The 24,229-nt window shown below is 40.9% G+C and overlaps 1 protein-coding gene across 4 annotated transcripts in view; it reads left to right on the top strand.

The window, feature by feature from the left end:
* Positions 1-24,229, top strand: part of PPP6R2 (protein phosphatase 6 regulatory subunit 2) — a 122,614-nt gene that overhangs the window by 57,087 nt on the left and 41,298 nt on the right. For all 4 annotated transcript variants that reach the window (XM_069801435.1, XM_069801436.1, XM_069801433.1 and 1 more), the window contains 9 exons: positions 527-713; positions 1,459-1,596; positions 11,837-11,902; positions 13,265-13,377; positions 18,543-18,656; positions 19,884-20,010; positions 20,520-20,672; positions 21,405-21,608; positions 22,271-22,335. In XM_069801435.1, the coding sequence (XP_069657536.1) occupies positions 527-713; positions 1,459-1,596; positions 11,837-11,902; positions 13,265-13,377; positions 18,543-18,656; positions 19,884-20,010; positions 20,520-20,672; positions 21,405-21,608; positions 22,271-22,335 (1,167 nt within the window). The remainder of the gene's footprint in view (positions 1-526; positions 714-1,458; positions 1,597-11,836; positions 11,903-13,264; positions 13,378-18,542; positions 18,657-19,883; positions 20,011-20,519; positions 20,673-21,404; positions 21,609-22,270; positions 22,336-24,229) is intronic.

The following is a 24,229-nucleotide window of genomic DNA, read 5'->3' as shown; positions in this document are numbered from 1 at the left end:
GTTACACATTTTGTGTTAGATCTAATGTTCTGTCTCTAAATTCTAGTCCTCCTAATTTAAAAAATAAAATATGATGCTCATTTTTAATTCAGCTCCAGTCATGGAAGGACGAATTTTTCAGAAATGTTACAGAAACCTGCTAAAATACGCATTCTTCAGAGCAACCTTCAATTTTTGGGTTAATTTTAGTTGCGCAAATGGATTCATGTTAAGAGATTTTAAGTGTATTAAAACTGCTTAAGCATCACCTTTAAAAATCAGAGCTAACTGCAATTTGAAGGCAGCTGAGATGCATAATTCAGTTGTAAAAAAACAAACAAAAAACCCAATTCACATGATGTGCTACAGGAAACAGTGTTTCCTTAAAATGCGCCATTAATGTAGATGACTCTTGTTTCTTGTGTGATATTCTTTTCCCCCCTGCGCCCCAGAAGGGTGATCCTCCTACTCTTTATAACTTTAATAAGGGAAGATTTTCTTGAGAGTTTTCATTTCACCTTTAGTTGCTCTGGTTCTGTCCTTCCAGATATCCAAACACAGCCTGTGAACTGCTGACCTCGGATGTGCCGCAGATCAATGACAAGCTAGGGGGGGATGAAACTCTGCTGAATATCCTCTATGACTTCTTGGATCACGAGCCTCCTTTGAACCCTTTGCTTGCCAGTTTCTTCAGTAAGACTATTGGGAATCTCATTGCAAGAAAAACGGAACAGGTAGCAATTAGATTTGTCCTGATATGTAAGCACAAATTAATTCACTAACGTTGTTTGTGTTGTATGGCAGTATCATTGCTACCCTCATGATCTCCTGTTCTTAGAGCTGAAAAATAGCTTGCTGTGCTCTTTAAGTTTGGAATTGAAATGTAGGCTTTGAAAAGTTCTTCGGATTGCTCAATTGAGAGAGATGCTGGCTCATTTAGATACCTTTGTATAGTTTTGGGTTTAGATCTGTAGTAGCTGGGATATTCCTGCGTTACAGTTAAAGCTTTATTTTTCATACTAAAGCATATTGATGCATCCTTTGATCATTGCCCAGAATCATCTCATTATATAAACAATGCCTCAGTCTCATGCCTGTAAAAGGGGTGCTGGAAACATGAGCTGAACAGTGCTTTAGGAATACATGCGTTCCAATTCAAAATTGATTTTTTTTAAACGAAGGCTGTCAGAGAGCCTTAGTGGAATGGAAAATTCTCCAGCTTCACCAGCTTCTTGATGCTCTTATTTCTGTGGGCTTTGGTTTCTTTGTGGCATAGAGGAAAGAAAAGATAGCTAAACAGATTTGATTAGTATTGTCTTGAAATGAGAATGTTGTTCTCTCATTCTCTGGACAATTTCTCGAACCTAGTAGCCGTTTTGCATCAAGATTGGTTGGTTGAGACAAGGTGAAGTATGGGAACTTCTGTGTGCCATGTCTGTATGTTGTACTAGCAACTGATGATGACACTTTTATTTTTAGGTGATTGCATTTTTAAGGAAAAAAGACAAATTTATTAGCCTGGTGCTAAAGCATATAGATACATCAGCAATGATGGACCTCCTGCTTCGTCTAATCAGCTGTGTGGAGCCTGCAACTCTACGGCAAGAAGTACTGAATGTGAGAATCTACTATTTTTTTTCTTTACAAGATTGGGAACAAGGGGGTTTGTTTGTTTGTGTCTTAAAGAAATAGAATTCTTTTTGTCATTTATTATGAGAGTGGATCCACTCTTCTGAAAACTGTTTTTCTTGGTGCTAGAGTCTACACGTTGGTTACTTTGGGTACTTCAGCCTGTTTGTGGCTTGCATGACAGAAGCCTAGTTCAGTCCCTGGCAGTAAAGGATTTTCAACTCATTTTTCCATATAGCAACCACTATTTACTCTAGCTGTTTTTGCTGTAGAGCTTTGACAAAGGAAATTTGTAATCTTTCCCAGTGTTCAGAGTTTTAGACTGATTGTTTGGGACAGTAATTTGTTTAATTCCTCACCATGTTCAGTGGTGTGTGTGATTTTTTTGGTAGATGGTATCTTGTGTCTCCTCCCTCCCCTTCCTCTTTAATAGGCAGCCTTATAAAATATCTTATTGAGATACTTAGTTTGCTTTACAGGTGGGACAAGTTTTTCTCCCTTCATAGCCCGGTCTGGGTGAGGCTGCCTCATCCCCCCTTTAGTGGGCAGATGTACAGGATTAGAGGAAAAAAAAACCCTCCTTTGGCTCCCTCTCAGTAAACCAGAAGAGCAGTGTGCCATATGGAAAACTGTATACGAGTCACTGAAGCCCACACCAGATTTTATATGTTTGGCAAACTTTGCTGCCTAAGTATTCTGTGTCTGGAGCATTGACCACACCATAGCTTAGCAGGTAAACGTTCTCTGCAGAGACTCAGGAAGGATAATTACCATTGCTTGATTCCTCCTCTCAGCCTTACGGTGCATCATGCAGTACACATACTGTTCAGAGAAGGAAGAAAATACAGGCACACATCGATCCTTACAGACTTGTATGGGCATTCACCCATGAAAGGAAGTCCTCATTTTTGACAGGAAAGTCAGCAGTGCAATTGGTTAGACATCAAATAGTAATACCAAGGAAGAAGATGGGAGGAAAAAGCCTTCAAGAGATGGACTAATGGAGGATAATGATGATGGAGGATTCACTGGAAGAGAAAGCAGCTTTGTAGAAAAGGTCCAACCACATCCCAGGCCATGATGGCCCAAGGGCAGCCGGAGGGGTGAGGGCAGGGATTGCTCCCTTCTGCTGAGCACTGGTGAGACCTCTCAAGATACTGGGGCCAGTCTGGGGCTCACCAGTGCAGGACAGACATTGCAATAGTGCAGTGTAATATTACCAAGATAAATGCAATTATTTTCTTCTTCCAATGTTAAAATGGCATTTTAACTGAGTAGTGTTTTTCCTGGATGGATGGCTTCCATCCAGGAAACTTCCAAATATCAACCGTCCATAAACACGCAGATCTGGATGGGATATATTTTAACCCCATCCTATCAGGTTAATTCTACCCCTTAAAGATTTCACACAGTCAGAAAAAATGAAAACAAAGTGAAGATACCAAGGGGCACTGGAGGTGCACTTGAAAGTTGGTTTTTGTTTTTGTTTTTTTTTTTTACAAATAGTCTTAATGTAATTATTATCCCCAAGCATTTAAAAATCCAATGGCTTAAGAACTTCTCAGAAAAACAGAAAGTAGTAGCAATATTGAAATTTGGGATTGAATGTTTAGAGAAGCTACTTATCAGCAGTTTTGGCAATATATTCAGAAACTTAGGTCTCCAGAAAAGTTAATTTTCAAGCTTGATTTTTGGTAGGTATTAGAAATAAAAGTTATACTTCATGGACTGCTTTAGCTTTTCATCACTTCAGGAAAAAAAATACTGTCTGTCAGCTGGTAGCTAGAACAGTTGCGAATTGTCTGATGTCTCAAAGCAGTCTTCACATTTGTTTGGGATGCTGGACACCTCAGATATCAGTCTGGTTTGAGTTTTAGCAAGAGGAAAAGTATTAATTTTTCAGGAACTTGTACAGCTGCAATTGGCTGATCTTCCCAGGGGCTCACTCCTGCTTAGCCACTCTTCTCCCACTCCTAACTGCTGAAATTCAGGAGAACATGGTCTGTCAAGCAGTGTATTGGATGGTAACCATAAGGCCATGCGCCCCTTATCAAACAGCACAGCGGCGTCCATCTATCTTGTGATCTGGATCTGAGCTGCACTTTTTCATTTGTGTGCATTTAATTAACTACTTACATATTGTGTCATAAATTCCTGTGTGTTGTCGTCATCTGTTAAACAGTTTCCAGCTGACTGATTGATCTGTATGTTGAACCTGCATTCAAATGTCATTCACTGACAGTACTGTATGTCTTTAAATGCTACGTTTAGGGTTTTTTTCCCTATGTGCACATCTTTCTCCATGCAGTAGCTAGTGTTTTGGATAGACATCCTGTGCCATAGATTTTTGGCTAGCTGTTCATCAACTACTTTTGTAGCACAGTGACAGCAATTAAACTTAGTATTTTAAGGTTTCCCTGGTATTGATATACCCTGCTCCTGGATGGTATCTAAGGAGGTCTAACATTACATCAGGGTCTCCAGGTTACATTCCAGCTATTTCTCAAGTACAATGTGAATGTCATCTGAACAACAAAATGCCTTCTGTATTGTGTTTGTGTGACTTAGCAAAAGCTGAAAGCTTTGCTGTCCAAGTAAAGTTTGAGAAGCACCATTTTTCACTAGAAAGTGCTGCCATTGAGAGTACATCACTTAGGGGTGTGAAAAGACTACTTTTCCACTTGACATTGCTATGCTGGCAAAATCCTGTGAACTTTACTTGGTTTGTTATATATTTCTTGCTGTCTGAAAAGGTAGAGTTTTACAGTGTCAGATTTATGAAGATGGCATCTTAAGTTTTAAGTTAAACAAAATCATATTCTGCATAACAAGTCCTAAAGCACCTCTTCTTAGGGATTTGATGTCCACATTGTTGCTTTGATTCAGTAAGTTAGAGACTCCCTGATAATTGCACAAGAGTAATTCTCTGGCCTTCCATTTTAGAGATCCTTAGACTGTGATAGCTGGATGGTGCTGGTGGCTCCGTTCTCTGCTCTGTTTTCTACTGAATGGGCCTTCTAAAGCGTGTGCTTGAAGTTTCCTTGTCTACTGCTTGCTCAGATGATGTTAGCCAGGGTGCAGGTTCTTACTGTCCGAGTGCAAGCATTTGACTTGGAGCGCCGAGCGAAGCTGGGCCAGTGACTCCACCAGCGCTGTACGTTGACATTGCCACAGAAACAGGCAGTCCTGCTTTCACCTTCTTAACTGCTTGCTCTGTCCATCTGGCTCCTCTTGAATCTTTGCCAGCTGAAGTGTTCGTGTGGTTGTAAGGTGACATGGACTAGGGAATTGATCCAACTGAAAACACCTCGCTTTCGTTTATATTTTTTGCCAGGATTGTTTTCAGCCTGCTCAGTTCCTTGGTTTGGGTTGGCTTTTTGTTTTGCATGGACTTGTGCAATGGTAAGGGAGGAGAAAGGACCAGAAGATAAGTGGATGAGTATGAGCAGAGAGAAGGTGGCAGTGCCATTTTATATGTTCTTAAACTATTTGTAGAACTACAGTTTGTGGTGGTTTTCCCCTTTCTCTTCCTTGATCTGTAATTGAAGGCATACAGTTAACATGAAAATACAATAATTCCTTATGCATTTCCTTCTGTTCATGCATGACAGAGGAATGCTTTGTTCATGTAGCTCAGATTTTGTTATTTTGGAGAGCTGTGCTAACAGGAAAAAACTTTGCTAGCACATGCTGTTCCTCCATACTTCTGTCCTGAGTTTGACAGAAGCACCACTGTACAAGGAAGCCTCCAAATTCAGCAGCCTGGGGGTGGGTGCAATGTAAATGAAATAAACTGTTGTGTACATTGAATCTTTACAGCTCTGTCTCCTCCCTGTTTCTGGACTGTGACAATTGGAAATACTAGAATAGTCTTCCTGAGAAACCTCTGAGGAGGTCCTTCCAGCCTGCTTGTCTTTCAGGCACCTACGTTTTGATATCCTTGGACAAATCTGGCATTGTGCAGATGGATGACAGCATATTCTCTTTGATCGGTGTCATTTGATCCTGGAACGTCTCTGTGGATTTGTGAAAGAAATAATATTGACTTTAAATAATTTACTTCTTGTGCAGCAAGGAAGTTCAGATATGGGTTGCTTCTTGAAGCATTTTTAATATCAGGACAGATAAGTGACATCAAAGAAGTCTGTCCTCTGTCTGTGTGTTATTAGTATAAAATCTTACATAGAAAAAAGCAAAGAGGCACAACTGCTGTGAGAAGATTCCACGTCTGATTTTGCTGGCATGTACTGTGAATTTATGTGAAGCAGATCCAGTTATTGTAGATATCTCTTCTGTACTTCATCTTCTCATGCTTGCCTTAGTGACAGAAAGTACAGCCTCTGTTGTATAATCTTCGTGGAGAAGAATTAGCCTGTGTTCCTGATTCAGGTCTGGAGGAGAGAACCTGCTATGGCTCAGCTGAAGCACAGCGTGTCACCGGGATCTCATGACAAACCCCACCTTTGTGCTGCAGAGTGGGTTACACCATTCAACATACCTGACATGGTTTCCTTGGTAATTGGGAGAATGTGATCCCTGTGATTCTGAAGAGAAATCTGCTTCTCCTGGTGAAGAGTGCCCAGGCGTGGACCATGGCTTGCCAGTGACTTCTGTAGAAACCCCTCGTGAGCTCTGTACCACTGTGGTTGAACTGGTGCTCCAGTTTTCACCTCTTGTAGCCAGGGTATCGTGTAGCCTTTTTGTCAGAGTCTACCATGGGTAGTGATCACAGCACGGAACTTCTCCCCCACCCCCCGCACGTTGTCCTGCTTTTTTCTGTTGCTTTCACAGGTAACAAACTACAAGAATAAAAAGGGCATATTCTTCATGCCATCTTTACCCTAAAGAAACAGTAGCTCCCAGGGCTAGACTAGACTAATGCAGATATCTTTCTCTTGTAATAAAAATTGTCCTACTGCAAGATCAGTCCTCAGTGGAGGAAAGCTTACTGTGAGTACTTCAGTGAAGTGACTATTCACATTGTGATCCTTGAAAGATCAGACAATTTGGTCTGTTGATTGTCGCAGAGTCCCTTGTTTGACGACCGTCTTAAATAATCAAGCATGAACTTTCTTTTACTATGGCTGATTAGGAACATCCAAGCCAAAGTCACACTCTTATTAGGTATATTTTCATCAGGTTTTAGAAAATTAAGTTTTGTTGATGTCCTAATATAACAGACTTTCTTAAGTATTGACCTTGCAAGACTTCAAAATTTCATTCATAGCATAACTCAGGTTATGCAGGTTATGGACCCTGAGAAGGTCCAAATGCCTCTGCAGTGCAGGTCCCATTAAAATAGATTACTCAAGGCCTTAGCTGGATGAGTTTTCACTATCTCCAGGAGCAGAGACCTGTCTGGGTCCACTTCCAGTGTTTGATCACCCTCAGGTGGAGATTTTTTTTTTCCTAATACCCAGTTGGAATTTCCCTTGCTGCATTTTGTGCCTCTCATCCCATCATGGTACCTCCAAGAGCAGCCTGACTCCATTGTCACTCCCTGTCCCACTGAGCAGCCACAGACCACAACAGGGTCTCCTCTTTGCCTTCTCCTCTCTGGGCTGAACAAACCCCACTCTCAGCCTCTTGTCCAACCTCATGTGCTCCAGCCCCGACCACCTCAGGGGCCTCCATGGGACCTGCTGCAATATTGCAATGTCTGTCCTGTGCTGGTGAGCCCCAGGCTGAACCAGCATCTTGATGGGTCTCGCTGAATGGAGGGGAGCAATCCCTGCTCTCGCACTGCTGCCTGCCCTCAGGCCATCAAGGGTACAGTGCTGAGTCCTGGTGTAATAGGTCCACTAAGGGCTCTCTTGGCCTTTTCTGAGAGCTGTTCCTGGCTCCTTGACTCCCCACGTTACTCCATCCCTCATGCAGGACTTTGCATTTTGCCTTTCTTGAACTTCTGAGGTTCCTCCCTCGAGCTTGTCTAAGTTCCTCCTCTCCTGCATCTCAGCTGCAGCCCCGCAATGTGGTATTGTTCACGTAAGTGTTTAAAACACTTAGGAGTACGGTTGCCACTATTGACTCATTATTTTTTACTGGTAACCTCTGCTGTTAGGCCTACCCAGTCCTTGAGCCTAGTAGCAGGTTATGTGGGAGGGAAGTCATCACAGAGAAAGGTAAGAGTTAGTGCTTAGACAGAATGGTCCATCCCGATGCGCAGAAAGTCAAGCAGGCGTGGGAGAAGGTCTGCATGGGTGAGCAGGGCACTCCTGCCTGAGCTCACGCACGCACAGACAGCGCTGAGATGGTGGAGCGGGGATGGAGCACCAAGGAGTGGCAGTGAGAGGCTGCCCGAGCAGACATGGATGTTGTTAGGAAGTCCACAGCTCAACCAGAGTTGAACCTGGCAAAGGATGTGATGGGCAGCGCAGGGACTGATTCAGGGCTTCACCCTAGCAGGGCCCTGTAGTCACTCGTGATAGACCTGAGATGTCCGTTGGCAGTGGTATCGGTGCACACATGGCATCAGGAGGAAGGAGCAGTCGTCCAAGGGCTTGGATGAGCCTTGGCAGTCTCCCCACACGCTGGGGGGAGTCTGAGCTGCTGGCAAGCAGCATGCTTGTCAAAACAGCAAATCTGGTGGCGAGCAGGTTCTTCGTTCTCTGCAGAAGGGAGTCTCCAGCCATGCTCCTCTGCCACTGCCTCTTCCTGTTGGTGTGAGTTTCAGGCTTGGGTGGCTGTGATGACTCCCTTGAGGAAACCTGTTCCTCTTGCCTGTTACCGCCAAGCTGTTAATGCCTATTCTGTAAGTGCATATCTCCTGGCGGTGAAAGAGCTGTTCTCATGTTCCCAGCTTCCAGCCACTCCTGACCTGGGAGTCTCTGTCCTCTAATTCCTGTGTAGTCTCTGGCTGTTTCATCTTCCATGCAAAATTAGGGTCCAGGAAAACCTGACTGTTTCCATGGTCTCTGCAGAAAACCCCTGTTGAAATTCTGTTCATCCAGAATATATTACATTGTCTTCTTGCCTCTGCCCATAACTCCCATCGCCTGGCAGCACAGTGCCTTGATGAGAGTGCATCTGCTGCAGGTGAGGGACATTAAGGAGAAGCACCAGGTGCTCCCTGCTGCCTGCGACGTGGTTGCCCATGCCCTCACTCAGGAGCTTCATGTGGGTTGAGGCCTCTCATGTGCCAGATACAGTTGCCTCAGCTGGTGGTGGGGACCGTGCCCTCTTGCATGCCACCACTACGGTTGCACAGATCTTGCAGTCCCACGCAGCCTTCAGCAGCACCTCCACACCTCCTTCCATGCCCACTGCCTCACTAACTGCCAAGTCCCAGTTTGCCTGGACCAGTTTGCCATGTCCCGCTTGTTCTGTGGTGCCTGAGCATATGTGATACATGTGCTCCCCAGCAGAAGCCCAACGCTCCCTAATCAGGAGGCAGCAAACCCAAGAGCCTGGTTTGTTTGCAGGCAACAAACAATGGCTACATCAACCACCTCCTGCTTGCTGGCCCTGTGTCTTGCAGTCTTCCTGTAGAATAATTCAAGTTGCACATATGTGCAAGTGTTCTGTCCGTGAATTCCTTACAAGTGTGTCATTCATCAGTGAGAGTAAACACGCTGCTGAGTTGCATGTGGTCAGAAGAGTTTGTGTTTCAGGTGTGACTCTTTTAAGGGAGATGCTGAGGGTAATGCTATTGTACTTCAGTCCACGTAGGTAAGTCCTGTAAGTGTCACAGCTTTTATTTGAGTCTTTTTCTTGTGAATGTCAAAGTTCATCTCTTTGAGAACAACCTCAAGACAGAGGAATTGATCTCTTCCAGGTTTACTAGGTGCTTCTTAATTCACCAAATTTTGGTATTGCTCTTCTGATCTTAACAGATTATTTCAGTTGGGGTTTTTTTTGCTTTTGAATTTCATTTTCTGTGTCCCTCAGTTCCCAGGAACAGTAATTCCTTTGTTCAGATGAATGATCATGCTTCCCTCTCCGCAGTACCTCTCTCTCTGGCCATCCAACTCCCCCCAGAGCCTATTATTATGGCAGTCCAGGAAAAAAGAGCAAACCTTCTTACCCTTGCTTACTGTGTAACTCCCATTTTTAATTAATAAGGCCCCTAGGCCCAAGCAATGTAGGACTTTGGGGAGAATGTTGATAAAAAATAAAGTTGAAACTCTGACGGAGGGCTGGGATTTATCTTGCTGTGCTCTGCAAGGGAAAGAAAATACATTTAATGTGGGAGTGTTAATAAGTAGTTTTCTTCTGGGCTGTGGAAGTCATAAGGGTAGATGGAACTTCGATAGGTAAAAATTCCTCTGCTGACACGGATTGGCAGGTAGGTTCTGCACGAAGCAACAAACAGGCTGAAACGCCCACTGAACCATGTCAATGGAGCTTATGATTTGACGAAAGGAAACTTGCAGGTAAAATGGATATAAGTGTGTTTGGGGTTTTTTACTGAAATTGTGCAATTTGTTAATAGTGTGGGAATACCCAGACTGCAGTCAAAATCTGGGCTTGTAATCATGGTGATGTGCAAACATGGGGTGTGTGACTGATGATGCAAAATGAAACATGCAAATGTAGCACAGAGAAAGGGAGAGGAGAGATGGGTAATTTTATTGTTACGGAGACTACCAGTAGGCATAATTGATAGATATGAGCAGCTGGTTTTTAGAAGATACAAATGAGGAGAATTTCATTCATCTTGATGAAGCTGTTTTGGTAAATTGCCAATTGACAGCTACCTGAGCTGTCATCAGAAGACTGAGTCTTAGGATTTGAAAGAAGTATTTCTGTAGTCATATCCAAGCACAGGAGAATGACAAAAGATGCTTGCAGACTAAATGAGCCAAGAGGGAATGAACAGTTGCTTTGTTAGTAGAACGGAGATGGCAAGACTGATGTATTAAGACACAGCAGGGATCACCTCTACTGTGATGGTCTTGATAATATTGATGCTGGGAAACAAGAAACCAGTGGAAGAATCTGAGGAGATAGGTTGGTAGAGAGACTGTTGAGGAAAAATATCTTAGGAACCCAGTTTTTTAACTTCTGGGTAAACTGGATGTTGGGAAGAAGAAATTACAGAAACCAGATCTGAAAATATGGTCTTGAATGAAATACTCGATTTCCCAGCTGTATGCTGGGAAGATTTTTGGACAACATTAGTATTTTTGCAATAATAAGGTACGTCAGAAGGGAGACAAAGTCAGACATTTTAGACTTAGTAGGAAAACAGTATTATTCATGGGAAAAGTCACTAAAAATGGTGATCTGGAATTTTTGTTTTAAGTCAGACATTCATCATACTCAGCATGGCATTGGAGAGGAGAGGATGAAATCTGTAGGAGGGTTATTAGAGCAAAGCTGATAAAGAGTCAATATAAGGATTATAGTTGAAGTCATGTGAATAGATAACAAAAGAATGAGCGTTCAAGGGAAGAAGATATGCAGACAGCCTTCTTAAAAAGAAGTGGAAGGCAGGAGATTGTTCATTTCCTCCATGACTCATCTGAAGAGTGATGGAAGATTATATCGTTGCAGAAACCTCCAAAGTCTTTTACCTTTTAATTAATGTTTGGTCAGTTATTTCAAAAGCAACTGAGAATGCATTAGTTTGCCTGATTTGACTGATTAGTTTGATTGATGTTAGACATCTAGCAGTTTGCCTGGAATGAAGACCGTAGAAATTTGAGTGAAAATGGTTGGGTGGAAATGAGAAGTTGAGCTTGCAGATGAAGCTGGGAAGGGAGAGACTGGAACATATCATTTGCAGATGGCATACTTGGTTTGCATGCGGTCAGGGAAGGGAGGTAAAGCGATAGCTTGCACTAAGATCAGGAGGTCTGAAGTTGGCATAGAGCAAGGAGGCAAGGTATAACAGCAACATTGTTATGTCATCTCAAAGTCTGAGAAATTTAGTGTAAACAGTAGTAAGACTGTAAGAATAGGAAATGGTAGGAGAAGAACATGTTGATAATTATGCTAATACTGCTTCAGATGAGATAATGTTTATGACTGATCTATTCCGTGTTTTCCAAAGGTATTTAGGTTTTCAGTTCCATGGGCAGGGTATACATGCTGATGCAATTTAAAATGCATCTCTATTTATGCCTAGGGGAGTTTGTATACTGCCTGTGGCTTTGATGATGAAATAGAAGGAAAGGGCTTTCCCTTCTTGAAAAGCCTGTGTTATGCAAAGCTTCTCAAAGATCCTCTTGTTTTGAATTCTGTGATATCAATCAAGGATTTTCTTTCCCCCTTCCTTTCCCTCCAGTGGCTTAATGAAGCAAAGATTATTCAGAGACTTGTGGAACTGATCCATTCAAGCCAGGATGAGGACGTGAGTATGACAAGACTTAAGTTTTGTCTTTGTGGGTAGCGGGTCCTGTAAGGTCCAGAAGACTCTCTCTGCCTCTATGATAATGCCCAGGTGACTTATGGAAGGGGATAATGAGGATGGTCTGTATGGGTGGACATCCTGTCCTCTGGTTGCTCAATACCAAAACATTTGTTGTATTTTTAATCTGGTTTTGACTTATTTTACTACTAATTTCTTAGTTCATTCTGCCACTACATCAGTTCGTCTCAATATCTACAGTCAGTGGTAACTTCCTTGGTTTTAAGTAGGAACCTGCTATTTGGAATGGGCTGTTGAAAATCTTTTTAAATTAACCAATTTGCTGTAACTTTCAATTCTTTTTAGACAATAAGTAAGTAGACATTCAGTTGTAGAATCTACAAGATGCAGTTCTCTGAGCCCATGAAAAGACATGCTGAGTATTAAATTTTGAGTGCTTTTTTTTTTTTTTTTTATTCTGTCAATAATTTTCACAAAACATCCAAGCCAGGAGCTCTAGGTCTGGGTTTCAGTTTCCTACGCTATCATTTCACATTTGGGTGTTGACTGCCATCCCTGATGCTGAGCAGGAAAAACACAAGAAAGCGTGTTGATCTCTAGCTGGTCTACTTTGGCTTAGGTGGGGATGGCAGCACTTGTTAACAGGTTCCTGTGAGTGTCAGTAGCAAAGTGAACTGGGTGGCACAGGATTCTTTTGGTGTAGTGTCAATGCCGACACTATGATTCCCTCATCTCATCACAGCAAAAAAAGCCCTTTCTGAGAGAAAAAATGGGAAGTAACACGCTGATTTGTGTGCCTTCAGCAGTGCTATCTTACGGATAAATGCTAAATTACAGCATAAGATCTTACACATACAGTAGCTACAGAGAGTCTTTGATTGATAGCCAGAATGAGATGATTAATTTATCAAAATACTACTTTAAAGCCTTTTAATACATAGTAATTAAATTGTAAAGGGTTTTATCAAGCCATTTATTCTCTTCATGGAGGAAACCTCCTGAGTCGTGAGAAGTAAGAATGAAATACTTGTATTTGAAATTTGCAAGTTAACACACTTGGTCAGGAAGATGAAAAAAGAATCCTCACTTTCTGAAATCTTTAACTGCATTTAACTGTTAAGTTCAGGAAGACCTCTTTGATTTTAAAATCTGTTAATGCTTCTAATAATTCACATCAATGTTGTATTTAACAGATGAAAATCTAGAGCATGGTAGCACTTGTTTTGAAAAATTCTCATTTATTCAGTTTCTTGTATTCCCAGCGATGTTAAATTTTTTCTGATGGCCAGAACGAGCCATGTAGAGACATTAGCACTGAAACATGCTCTATGTCATTGTTTACAGAGGCAATCAAATGCTTCCCAGACCCTGTGTGATATCATAAGATTGAGCAGAGACCAGAGCAATCAACTCCAGGATATACCTGAGCCTGATCCCCTTCTCACAGCACTGGAATCGTAAGTACCTGTCAGAGGACTGTTGCTAAACTAATTGCTACTAATATTGTCACTTACTGATAGCTCTCTAGAGACACAAACTATGCATGTCAAGCCTTTGCTTAACTCTTGGCATTTGTGCCAACCATTTAATATAGCTTTTAAATTGTAGCATCACCTAACTGCCTCTGTTGAGATTTCTGTGGTTTGTAGCTCTGTATGAAGGCAGGAGATTGGGGTTAGTGATCCCCAAAGCTCACAACCTAATTCAAGATGAGGTGATACTAGCGAGTGTGTTAAAACACTCATAGTGAATTTGGAGAAAGGTGAACTGCGATGGCAATAGTTGAGGCAAATCCCACAAAGACAAATCTTAAAATTCCTGCATGGACAGTGTTCCGTGGAGGTTTAATTTGGATATTAGGAAAAATTTCTTCACCAAAAGGGTTGTCAGGCATTGGAACAGGCTGCCCAAGGAAGTGGTGGAGTCACCATCCCTGGAGGTATTTAAAAGACATGTAGACATGGCACTTAGGGACTAGGGTTAGTGGTGGACTTGGCAGTGCTAGGCTAACAGTTGGACTCGAAGATCTTAAAGGTCTTTTCCAACCTAAATGATTCTATGATTCAGTCATACTTGGCTAATCAGTGGCTCTTAACTGCCCACTGGTGAACATGCTGCATGTACCATATAGACGGGTTTCAGATCATCAAGTTGCCGTTCTTCAAAATGGGGAAGCAAATGCTGTGACAAGAGAAGGAATTTCTCACTGTAGTACCTCATATGTCACCATGCGCATTGTTTTGTATGGGGCACTATCAGTTTGCCTTCCAACCTTTGCTGAGGTCTGCTTACACACTCTCAGTGTCCTCTGGCATGGTGTTTTGGCTCCCGAGTCAAATATCAGTTGTAGATTTCTTAACTTAAGTGAACCTTGGGATGCCTGCACTTCCACAGAGATCAGGTGGTGCTGAGATGCTGCCTGATACATTTCATCAAAGACTGCCTTGCCTGCCTGTTACTTAGACTGAATCATTAATCTCCCTGGTTTTATTCCACAAATTTGGTTGAACCCTGAAAGAAGTAAGCCTGCACACTTTAAATGCCTCCCTAGCCCTCCTTGATCATTCAAAAAGTCATTCCATTTACTTGTGGTGTTAGGGCTAGACGGTGACAATTCAGATCTCTTCTCTCTGTGTACCATCCCTGTGGATCTCCTAATACACTGGAGTTGGTGTCAGCTATTTCTTTTTCCTCAAAGCCCGGTCACCTGTGACTGTCATGAACTCTCATGTCTCAGAAACATTGTGCAGTGCTTTAGAGATGGCACATCACAACGCAGATACGTAATTGGTTTGATCATTTTCTAACTTCTGATTGATAAACTTCGCAGACAAATTTGTAAATAGAGATACTGTTGTCTTTTATTAGGCCTGGTAGTTTGGCTGGAAAATGTAGAAAAGCTGTTTTGGTTCATGTTTTGTGATGCTTGCAGATGATCTTGTATAACCTACTTGAAGGTAGTATGTCACTAAATAATTGTGGGGAGGGGAATCTAGTGATTTCCATCATTTGGAAACTGTTGGGGTGTGTTGGGTTCTTCTAAAGATGTGATCGAGTGATAAATGTCACTAGCATACAGTCGGCAAAAGCAGCATTTGTAGTGTTTCAGTTTTTCTAAGTTGTGTTTGATAGGTGTTGTCTTGAAAAAAGGATGTAAGGATGCTTGTGATCCCAGCTAGCGGTGCGGAGCACTTTACAGAACCTGTCAGTCTATGTCCAGACAACTTGCAGTGAAACTTGGAAGAAGTTTTTTCATTGGAAGTTTGGTTTTGGGGTTTTTTTTCAAACGCAGAACTAACTTCTCTAGTATTACTGGGGGAATACATTGATAAGAAGCTTTCAAAGAGTATTTTTGTTAGGAGTTATTTCCCAAACAATGTTAAGTATGAGTTGTGTACCAGAACATGTTGATTTTTTAAGTGTACTCTATTCCCTTGGCATTGTTTCTTTGTAATGTAGCTTTAAATTATTTATGTTAGCATGTTTACCGCTTCCTACATTTGCTTCAAACCTAAGAACATTTATGGGAGAGTCAACATGAGATTGAAACCTAAAAAGGCTCTTCTAGGCCTAAAGGCACCACTTTGACAGAAAAGGGATGAAACAAGAGGCTGGCAATCAATAATATAGCATCTATAACTAGGGCTTAAAATTCCTATTTTCCATGTTTTTGTCGACTCGTAGCTTGCTTAATTTATGTGACATTGCTCCTGATTCTGAGCTGTCGGTTCATACATGAATATCAGGGGCATCTGTTGGGACAGGAGCTGATGTGAGTAGGTGAAAGCAGGACGTGAATCGTGCTGCACACAAGCACTGAAAAGCCATGGGCTCTGCAGATGTGCACAGGATCTTTCACGGGCTTGATGTGTAACTCTGCACCTGCTGGGAAATGTTCTTTCTTAAATGCTTCATTTTCTTTACTGTGTCTACAGAAATAAGGCAGATCTGGCCTTTTGTCCCATGGCCTGCCATAATGCTTTCTTGTCAAATAGCACAATGTTGGATTTTCAGTGCAGATTGCATCCCTGATTCCAGAGCCTTCAGCATCTCATCAAGCCTGTATCAGTTTTAAGCCCTTTAAAGTTTGGAGATGAGCTCCAGCTTGGTCATTTCACCTGGGAAGCCCAGGGCCTTTAACGAGGGTCATGGTTCACTGTGGTGGGAGGTGTGGCGGGCCATGGAGAATGCAGTACTTTCAGACTTTTTCAGTAATTTTAGACTTTCTCGGTAGTCGTAGACTTTCTCAGTAGTTTTAGAGAGAGATGTGGAACCCTGCTGCGTGTGGGGCAGAACATTGCTGCCCATGGTCTTTCATGAGAGCCTTGGTGACACCAGTGGTATAATTTAAGCAAGTTTCCTTGATTATACAAAGAATTATACAAAACTGCAATTTGAAGTTTGCCTCATACTATACTCTGATGGTCTTTAGCTTCTTCCCCCTCTCCCTTCGCTCTCCCTCCCAGTTGCCTTCACTTCCCTGGTGCTCTCTGTGTATGCACTTTGCAAGTTTTCAAGGACTACCTGTAACTTCCAGGAGATAAATAAAAACGTTTTTGCACTTTAAAAAAACATTTTGAAGAGTCATTATACCACTTCACTGCTTAGAAGAAAAAATACTTTGAACGAAAGTGATGTTTTGCACAACTTACCTTTCTGCTGAAGGTCACATCTCATTACTTTTCTTGGCTAATTTTTCCAAGCATTGCTGGTAACCTTTGTTGATCTTTGGATAAGTTTTTTTTAATCTATGAATCATGAATTAATGATCAGCTAGTGCAGCAAGAAGGAGCCATGATCAAGGTTATGGAATAAATAGCAAATCTAGATTTTCAATAACTGTTGGCTGTATGCAATAAAAGTGAATTCAGTTAATCACGGTAAACTGTTACTTCTTTTTCCTGACTCTGCCTCTTGTGCTTGTGCTGATGGAGTGTATTTAGTTGCTACTTATTAAAATAATTTTCTCTCATGCATTATTCATGTATTTTACATTTTTATCTCGTATTTTATTTATACAAATGTAAATGAGATTTTTTTCAAATGCTAGAAAATAGTAAAAATTAGGCTGTGAACTTGAGTAATACTGTTTTTAGCTGGACATGTGACTTAGCAAGTCAAGAAAGGCACTTGATGAGTACTGGATTTTGGAGGACTGTCATTAACATCCTCAGAATTAGCATGAGGAAAGAATCTGAATACAGAGGTGGAAGCAGGCACTGCTGCAGTCAAGTAACTGTAGACGAGTAACAGTGCCAGCCTGAACCTCATATTCCTCATATCTATTATTCATTTAGCGTGGTAAATAGTAGAGAGAAGAGTGGGCTGTTACTTTTATGCTAATTCTTCTTCAACTCTAAGGCCATGTCAGAATAATTTTTAATGCTAGAAAGGACCAATGTCATTATTCATTCTGACTCCAACAGTCTTCAACACTTCACTTGGTGATCCCTCCACCTGGCCCCAAATCTGTCAGTATTTGGAAGGCGTTTTATCTTGGTTTAAGGGCTCAAAGAGGTGGTGAATTGATTAAGATATTTCAAGGGGATAATAGCTAAGACTACTAAAAATATGCATTTTATTTACAGTTTGCATTTGTTGGCCTCTGTTTCCAGGTGCTGGATCTTATTATGCCACTGGCAAATGATAAACGTCAGCTTCCACTGTTTGTTGTCTTCTGTGATTCTGATGGATAATTTTAGACCATCAGCTAATAGCTTCCTATTGTCTTTAATAAATTAAATTGACTGAGTTAACAATTGGGTTGTCTTCCTGTTTATAACTAAGAGGTATATCCTGTTGATAAAGGAGAATGACAAATTGGTTTGGAGTCTAGGTGTTTATAACCAGGTCTTGCCTTAGTGATGAGTAAGCGAGTTCAGAAACCTGGTGTAGAACTGTCCTGGTTTCAGCTGGGATGTAGTTAACTGCCTTCCTAGTAGCTGGTACAGTGCTATGTTTTGAGTTCAGTATGTGAAGAATGTTGATAACACTGATGTTTTCAGTTGTTGCTCAGTAGTGTTTAGACTAGAGTCAAGGATTTTTCAGCTTCTCATGCCCAGCCAGGGCACCTGACCCAAACTGGCCAGCGGTGTATTCCATACCATGGGACGTCCCATCTAGTTTAGGAACTGGGAAGGGGGGCGGGTGGGGGGGGCAGGGATTCACCGCTCGGGGACTGGCTGGGTGTCGGTCGGCGGGTGGTGAGCAATTGCCCTGCGCATCATTTGTACATTTCAATCCTTTTATTACTACTGTTGTCATTTTATTAGTGTTATCATTATCATTATTAGTTTCTTCTTTTCTGTTCTATTAAACCGTTCTTATCTCAACCCAGGAGTTTTACTTCTTTTCCTGATTTTCTCCCCCATCCCACTGGATGCGGGGGGAGTGAGTGAGCGGCTGCATGGTGCTTAGTTGCTGGCTGGGGTTAAACCACGACAAGAACCATTCTTGTCATATGAAACTTTAGAGAGGAATGTCTTTATTCTTTCTCAAAAAAAAAAAAAAAAAAATTGCAGCCTTTTTTTCCAGAAGACCCAGAAGTGGGTATTTTGTGAATAAAGCAACTGCCAAATACTTCTAATTCTTACACTGCTAATGTGTGTATGTTGATCAACAGGCAGGAATGTGTAGAGCAACTCCTGAAGAATATGTTTGATGGAGAACAGACTGAAAATTGCATAGTGAATGGAACACAAGTTCTTCTAACATTGCTGGAAACAAGGCGCTCTGGGTAAGTTAGCACTTGCTTCCCTAGCAAGAACAATTTTAGGAACTCAGATCTAGTTTTACTCAGTCAAAAAAGGAAATTTTTTGGCCTAGTGTGAAGTGCTGTCTAGAAATGAGTACAAGAAAAACTGTTTGGTTTATTGATGCAGTCACTGTATCTCATGGCAGCTGTACCAGTTGGCAACTGGGCCCTTCTATGGGCTCTTGTAGTTCTCTTGCACATGTATAGCAAAGTCTTGTCCGCAGTAGCAGAGGTCTTGCAGCAGAATGTATGCAGAATGGGGGAGGAAATGATGCATCGTGCATAATCTGTGTGATGATGTGTGCATATATATATATGGCTGTATAGTTTTAATTTTGTTTTTTAAAATTATATCCACCCTTTTTTTTTTTGTGGAGACAGAGGAGAGAAAAGGCAAAATAGAGTTCTGGGGAGGAAGGGAGACATTGAAAATCTCAATTTTTAAAAAAGGAGAAAATAAGGAAGAGTGAAGGAGGTGATGGAAGATTAGGAGGAGGTACTGGAGACTAGGACAGAAGATGGCACTGGACAAACAAGTTGCTAGTCAGAAAATCATGTGCAGGTTAAAACTGAAAAGTTGAGATGCTAATTCTGCTGTGTCTTGTGCCCAGGATCTCTGAAGATTTATAAGTTGGAGGCTTAGGGGTTCCTATCTAGCCCATTCCTGCCTTGCTGGAATTACATTTCATTACTGAAATGAAAGTATTTCTTTTATTCCAATGTGAGACTGCTGTTGGAATGGGCTAGCAATAGTTGTTGTAACTTACTGCTTGCCAATAAAGAGGTATGATAATGAGCACAGCTACATGCCTGCTCGAGGTTTTCATCAGTTAGTATATTTATGTACATCTTTTTGAACACTTGTGGAAGGTTTACAGTTTTTAACAAATGTTTATAGTGAACTCTTGCTGATGTAATTTACTTTTCAAATGTTTGGAAAGTCTTAAAAATCAGGAAGCACTTCAGTAATTTGTTTGTTAGCTCTGCAGACTTCCCACTTATCTCATTCACAGTTTTGTTATGTGAATATCATCTTGTAAATGATATATTAATATAATGTAGTTATGTAAATATATTCATTAGCTGAACATTATTATTTTTCATATTCATAGCTATTTTTCAAGAGAAAATGACCAATATGGACAGTGTGACTGGAGACCATTTTAAGATTTTGTCAAATCTTAACCGTTGTGCTTTTCTTCTTTACAGGGTAGAAGGACTGATGGACTCATACACTCAGGGATTTGAAAGGTCTTACACTGTCAATAGCAGCATCTTACATGGTATTGAACCAAGGCTAAAAGATTTCCACCAGCTGCTGCTCAGCCCTCCCAAGGTAGGGCATCTCAGCCTTTCTCAGGAGCAAATGGCTTCTGACCTGCATTTCAGGGTTTCCCTTTCCTTACACACAGGCTTCCTGGATATTTTCTGAAAGTGCCATATGCTGGAACCAGCGAACATCTTTTGAAGAAAAATGCACACTTAAAGTTTATAATTCAGGTGCTTAGGGACTAGGCAGTAGGAATTTTGAAAGCCATTGTATTCAAGTAAAACCAAGAAGTAGAGATACGTTGGGATTGGTGGCTTGTGTAAAGATGGTTAAGGGGTGAAGAGAAAGGAACTTTTAGTTAGTGGATATTTTGATTTTAATCTTCGGTTTTGGAAGTAGAAGTCTCACAGTGGTTGCATGACACTGTCCTCTGTGTGGGAAGATGGTTTAGGTTTACCTGAAGAGAATATTTATGAAATGAACTATTTATGTTTAGTCAAATCATTGTGCATACACACTCGAGGAAAGGAAATGTTGGTCCTCGCTGAGGTACTCATTATCTCTTTCTCTGATAGAAAACAGCAATCCTAACTACAATTGGTGTCTTGGAGGAGCCACTGGGGAATGCTCGTCTTCATGGATCTCGTCTAATAGCTGCTCTGCTTCACACAAACACTCCCAGTATTAATCAGGAACTATGCAGACTCAGTACCATGAATTTATTACTTGTGAGTAATACAGTGTGACACTGTGTAAGGGGAGAGGGGGCATAACTTTAAACTGGGAACATTTTTGCTTTCCCTTTCCATCTGTTCAGTGCAAGGTAGTTTGTTTTATGTGTGCCAGTGTCTAATTATTTTTCTAATCTGCTGAAAGTAGGAACATCCATCCTTAGAATAGCTTTTGTAATACGAATACAGATGCTTAGTATTTTGAACTGAACCTCATGCTTCAAATTAATTGTTACAGGAGTTTAGTAGTGCGTATGCAAAATAGTCTGGTTATTGAGAAAGCTTGGGTGTGTTGTGTGTATCAGCTCGCGTAATACTGAGGGGTGATCTTTTTGTCTAGCTGTGAACAGGGACGTGTTCTGAAAACTGCCGATATAACCTGGGCAGTCTTTCAGAAAATTATTTTTATACCTAGAAATTATTTAGTTAATATTTTCCTTATGATTAATTCAGCCACAGAATAGATAACTTTTTTTTTCAGTGTGTCTGTGCTGTGAGCCCTAGCTGTGTATGAGAGTATTTCCAGTGTGCTGAGTTTTATAGGAAAGTATACATTACAGCAGAGCAAACAGAGCACCTTCAACTATAAGTGGATACTGAGGCATATAAGTAAAATTGTTTTAGTGGAATTGCTGATTAAACAACTAGCTGGGCAGTGTTCTAATATCATTTGATTGTTAAAAATAGTAAGATACATCTAGAGTGAATTTTTTTCTCATTTTTTTCCAGGACTTATTTTTTAAATACACATGGAATAACTTTTTGCATTTCCAAGTGGAATTGTCCATAGCAGCTATTCTTTCACACTCTGTGCAAGAGGGAAAAACTATTACTAATGACCTAGAAAGCAAAGAAGAGGTGCTGAATGGAAATGTGGCTACAGAGAACTTAGAGACTCCAGAAAACAATACTGAGAATATCATGGTTACTCATGTAAGTCTCGTTGTGTCACCTGAGAATTTTAGATGGATTGATTCAGTCTGCGTATGCATTAACAAGAAAATGGTATGACTAACTGTTCAAGAGCATGGAGTTTATTTAAAAGTGTCTAGATATAACTTGGTTCTGTCAGTTCTGGATGGAAGTGTATTTGCTATTGTACATTTGTTTATAGCATCCAATTACAAAATAAACATACCACCCATCTCATTTAATGGGCTTGTGAATCCATTATTATTTAATTTTTTTTAGTAAAGATACATATAAACTTTGGACAAAAAAAAATAGTAACTACAAGTAGTTAACTACGTTTTAGCTTCTGGATTGTGGCCCCAATGATGACAACTTTTTGTTATGTTTGTAAAATGACAACAATGTTCTTCATTACTGCTCATGTGAAGCCCAAAAGCAGGCTGAAGATGTTTGTAGGTATTGCTGTTTTCCCTGGATCCTCTGAGAAAAAAATTGAGAAAGAAGAAACTTGAGCTCTTGGGAAAGATAAGTGCTGAACTTTAAGTTCTTGTTCAGTAGGAGTGAAGGAATGAACAAAAGTAACTATAGTTCAGTACAGACTTCCTAAGGCATGAGTCTTACTTTGGCAAACTTTTGAAATGTTCTTCCTATCTCTTCTTTTTTTTTTTTTTTCTCCCCTCTAGCTGTTCCAGAAATGCTGCCTAGTACAAAGGATATTGGATGCCTGGGAAGCCAATGACAAAATACAGTAAGGGATTTTGGGTTCAGAAGGCCTTTTTTCTAAGGCTGCAGATTAGAATATTGCCTTGAAGTATTCTTTCAATTATTTGGATAATTTACAACTTAATGGTGTCTAAAATGATTTGGATTTTGGTTGTGATTTGCAATTAGGATTATTTGCATGTTAAACAACAAATTCACCAAATAGGCATATAATTTGAAAGCATGATTATTTTTTTTAATGTTTATAACATCTCAACCCAAACACACAATATGCTTCTTTCTTGCTTTCTCAGGAAATTACATAGCATATTAACTTCTTTTTTTTTTTTTTCTTAAATGCATAATTATATTCTTCTTAGAGTGAACAGCTGTGTGGAAACTGAGGTGGGCAAGCATTTTTGCCCCAGATTTGCCCCACATTTAATATTCTAACTTTATAAAACAGTTGGATTTCATGCTGATTGCAATGATTATAAGAATGAAATAATTAAAAAAACCCTAAAACATATTAAAGTGAAAATATTATCTAGGCCTCTGTTTCTTTGTCTATCTAAATGTTTTGGTCCTCCCTCGCTATTTTGAGGTCTTTATGACTTCAAAGTGCTTTGTATTCCCAAAGTAATTATTTTAGGCTTACTGTCAGGCCATAATTGGTGGGTTGGGTTTTGGTTTGCTTTTTTTTTGTTTGGTTTGGGTTTGTTGGGGTTTTTTTGTTTGTTTTTTTCCCTCTGGCAACCCCTTGGGCTGTTGATAACAAATTTTGCTGATAGTTTCATTGCACAACTATCATTGTGCACAGTTTTGTAGGTAACAGAAATATCTGTGGTTGCTGCTTAAGAGTTTTCCTAATTAAATTAGGTAGGAACTAGAGCTCATACATATTTCATGCCAAACAGTTCCAGTCACCACACTGGAAAGAATTTTAATGGCAAGAAAAAAATACTGAGTTAACAAGAGGTATCTCAGATGGTGTGCTTTAAGAAGTTTGAGTTTATATGAAGATTATTGCATGCACTCAGTGAGGAGATGGAGTCAAGCACTGGGAGCCCCAGGGGTAGAGATTCCAAATTGAGAGCTTGGGAATTATTTCTTAAAAATCATCAGCAAGAATGGTGGTAATATTTTTTTCCTCTTGGATCATGGAATTTCTCCTTGGGTTCTCTTAGTTTCAGTTATTCCATATGTTCTTGATGAAGGACTTTATAACTACTAGAATTTAACTTCTAGGTAACCCACGTAATTCTTTTACTGCAGTCCATTTGATCTGCCTAGGTGATTAGAATTTAAAATAAAGTAAGTCTGGTCATCAGTGTGAGTTTATAGGAAACATCCATTTACTGTTGCCTTGCTATTCATGTAAATGTAGTAACCACCAGTTGTGGCATGGTTGATAAAAAGTATTTGGAAGTGTTGAAATAAAAGTTAATCTTGCATGTTTGCTGGCTGCATTCCAGCAGCGTGTTAAAGACTGCTCAACTCAGAAAAAATGTTGTATAGGTCCTCCCAGAGTATACAACCAAAGAAGACGGATACAACATTGCTGTATGCTGCTTTTATCACTGTGCACTTTAAATTTTTGAGAAAGCTTTGCAAGTGTGCTGGAAAACATGCGTTTCTGTAGAGAGCAATAGATCAGTGCCATGTGCCTTCGCCCCAGCTACGCACGGGTTTTTGTCCTCTCGTGCAGCTCTTTGCAGGTCTCTGATGAAGTGCTGCTGTAACCTGCGTCTGGGCGTGCCTGCGTGGTTCTGGGGGTACGTGGGGACCCCGTGTTCCCGGCTGCCCTGATGCAGGTGGGCTCCGACCCGAGGACAGTGGTGCCGGGGGTGGCTCTGGGCTCACAGCAGGACCGGTGCAGCCGAGGCGCTCAGCAGTGCCGTGGATCTGGGCTGGGGCTGTTAGCTCTCTCGTTGGTTTGA

This window comes from Haliaeetus albicilla, chromosome 14 (genome assembly GCF_947461875.1).
Source record: "Haliaeetus albicilla chromosome 14, bHalAlb1.1, whole genome shotgun sequence".
NCBI lineage: Eukaryota > Metazoa > Chordata > Aves > Accipitriformes > Accipitridae > Haliaeetus > Haliaeetus albicilla.
Note: the sequence above shows the minus strand (reverse complement) of the source record. Positions and strands in the feature narration are given on the sequence as shown.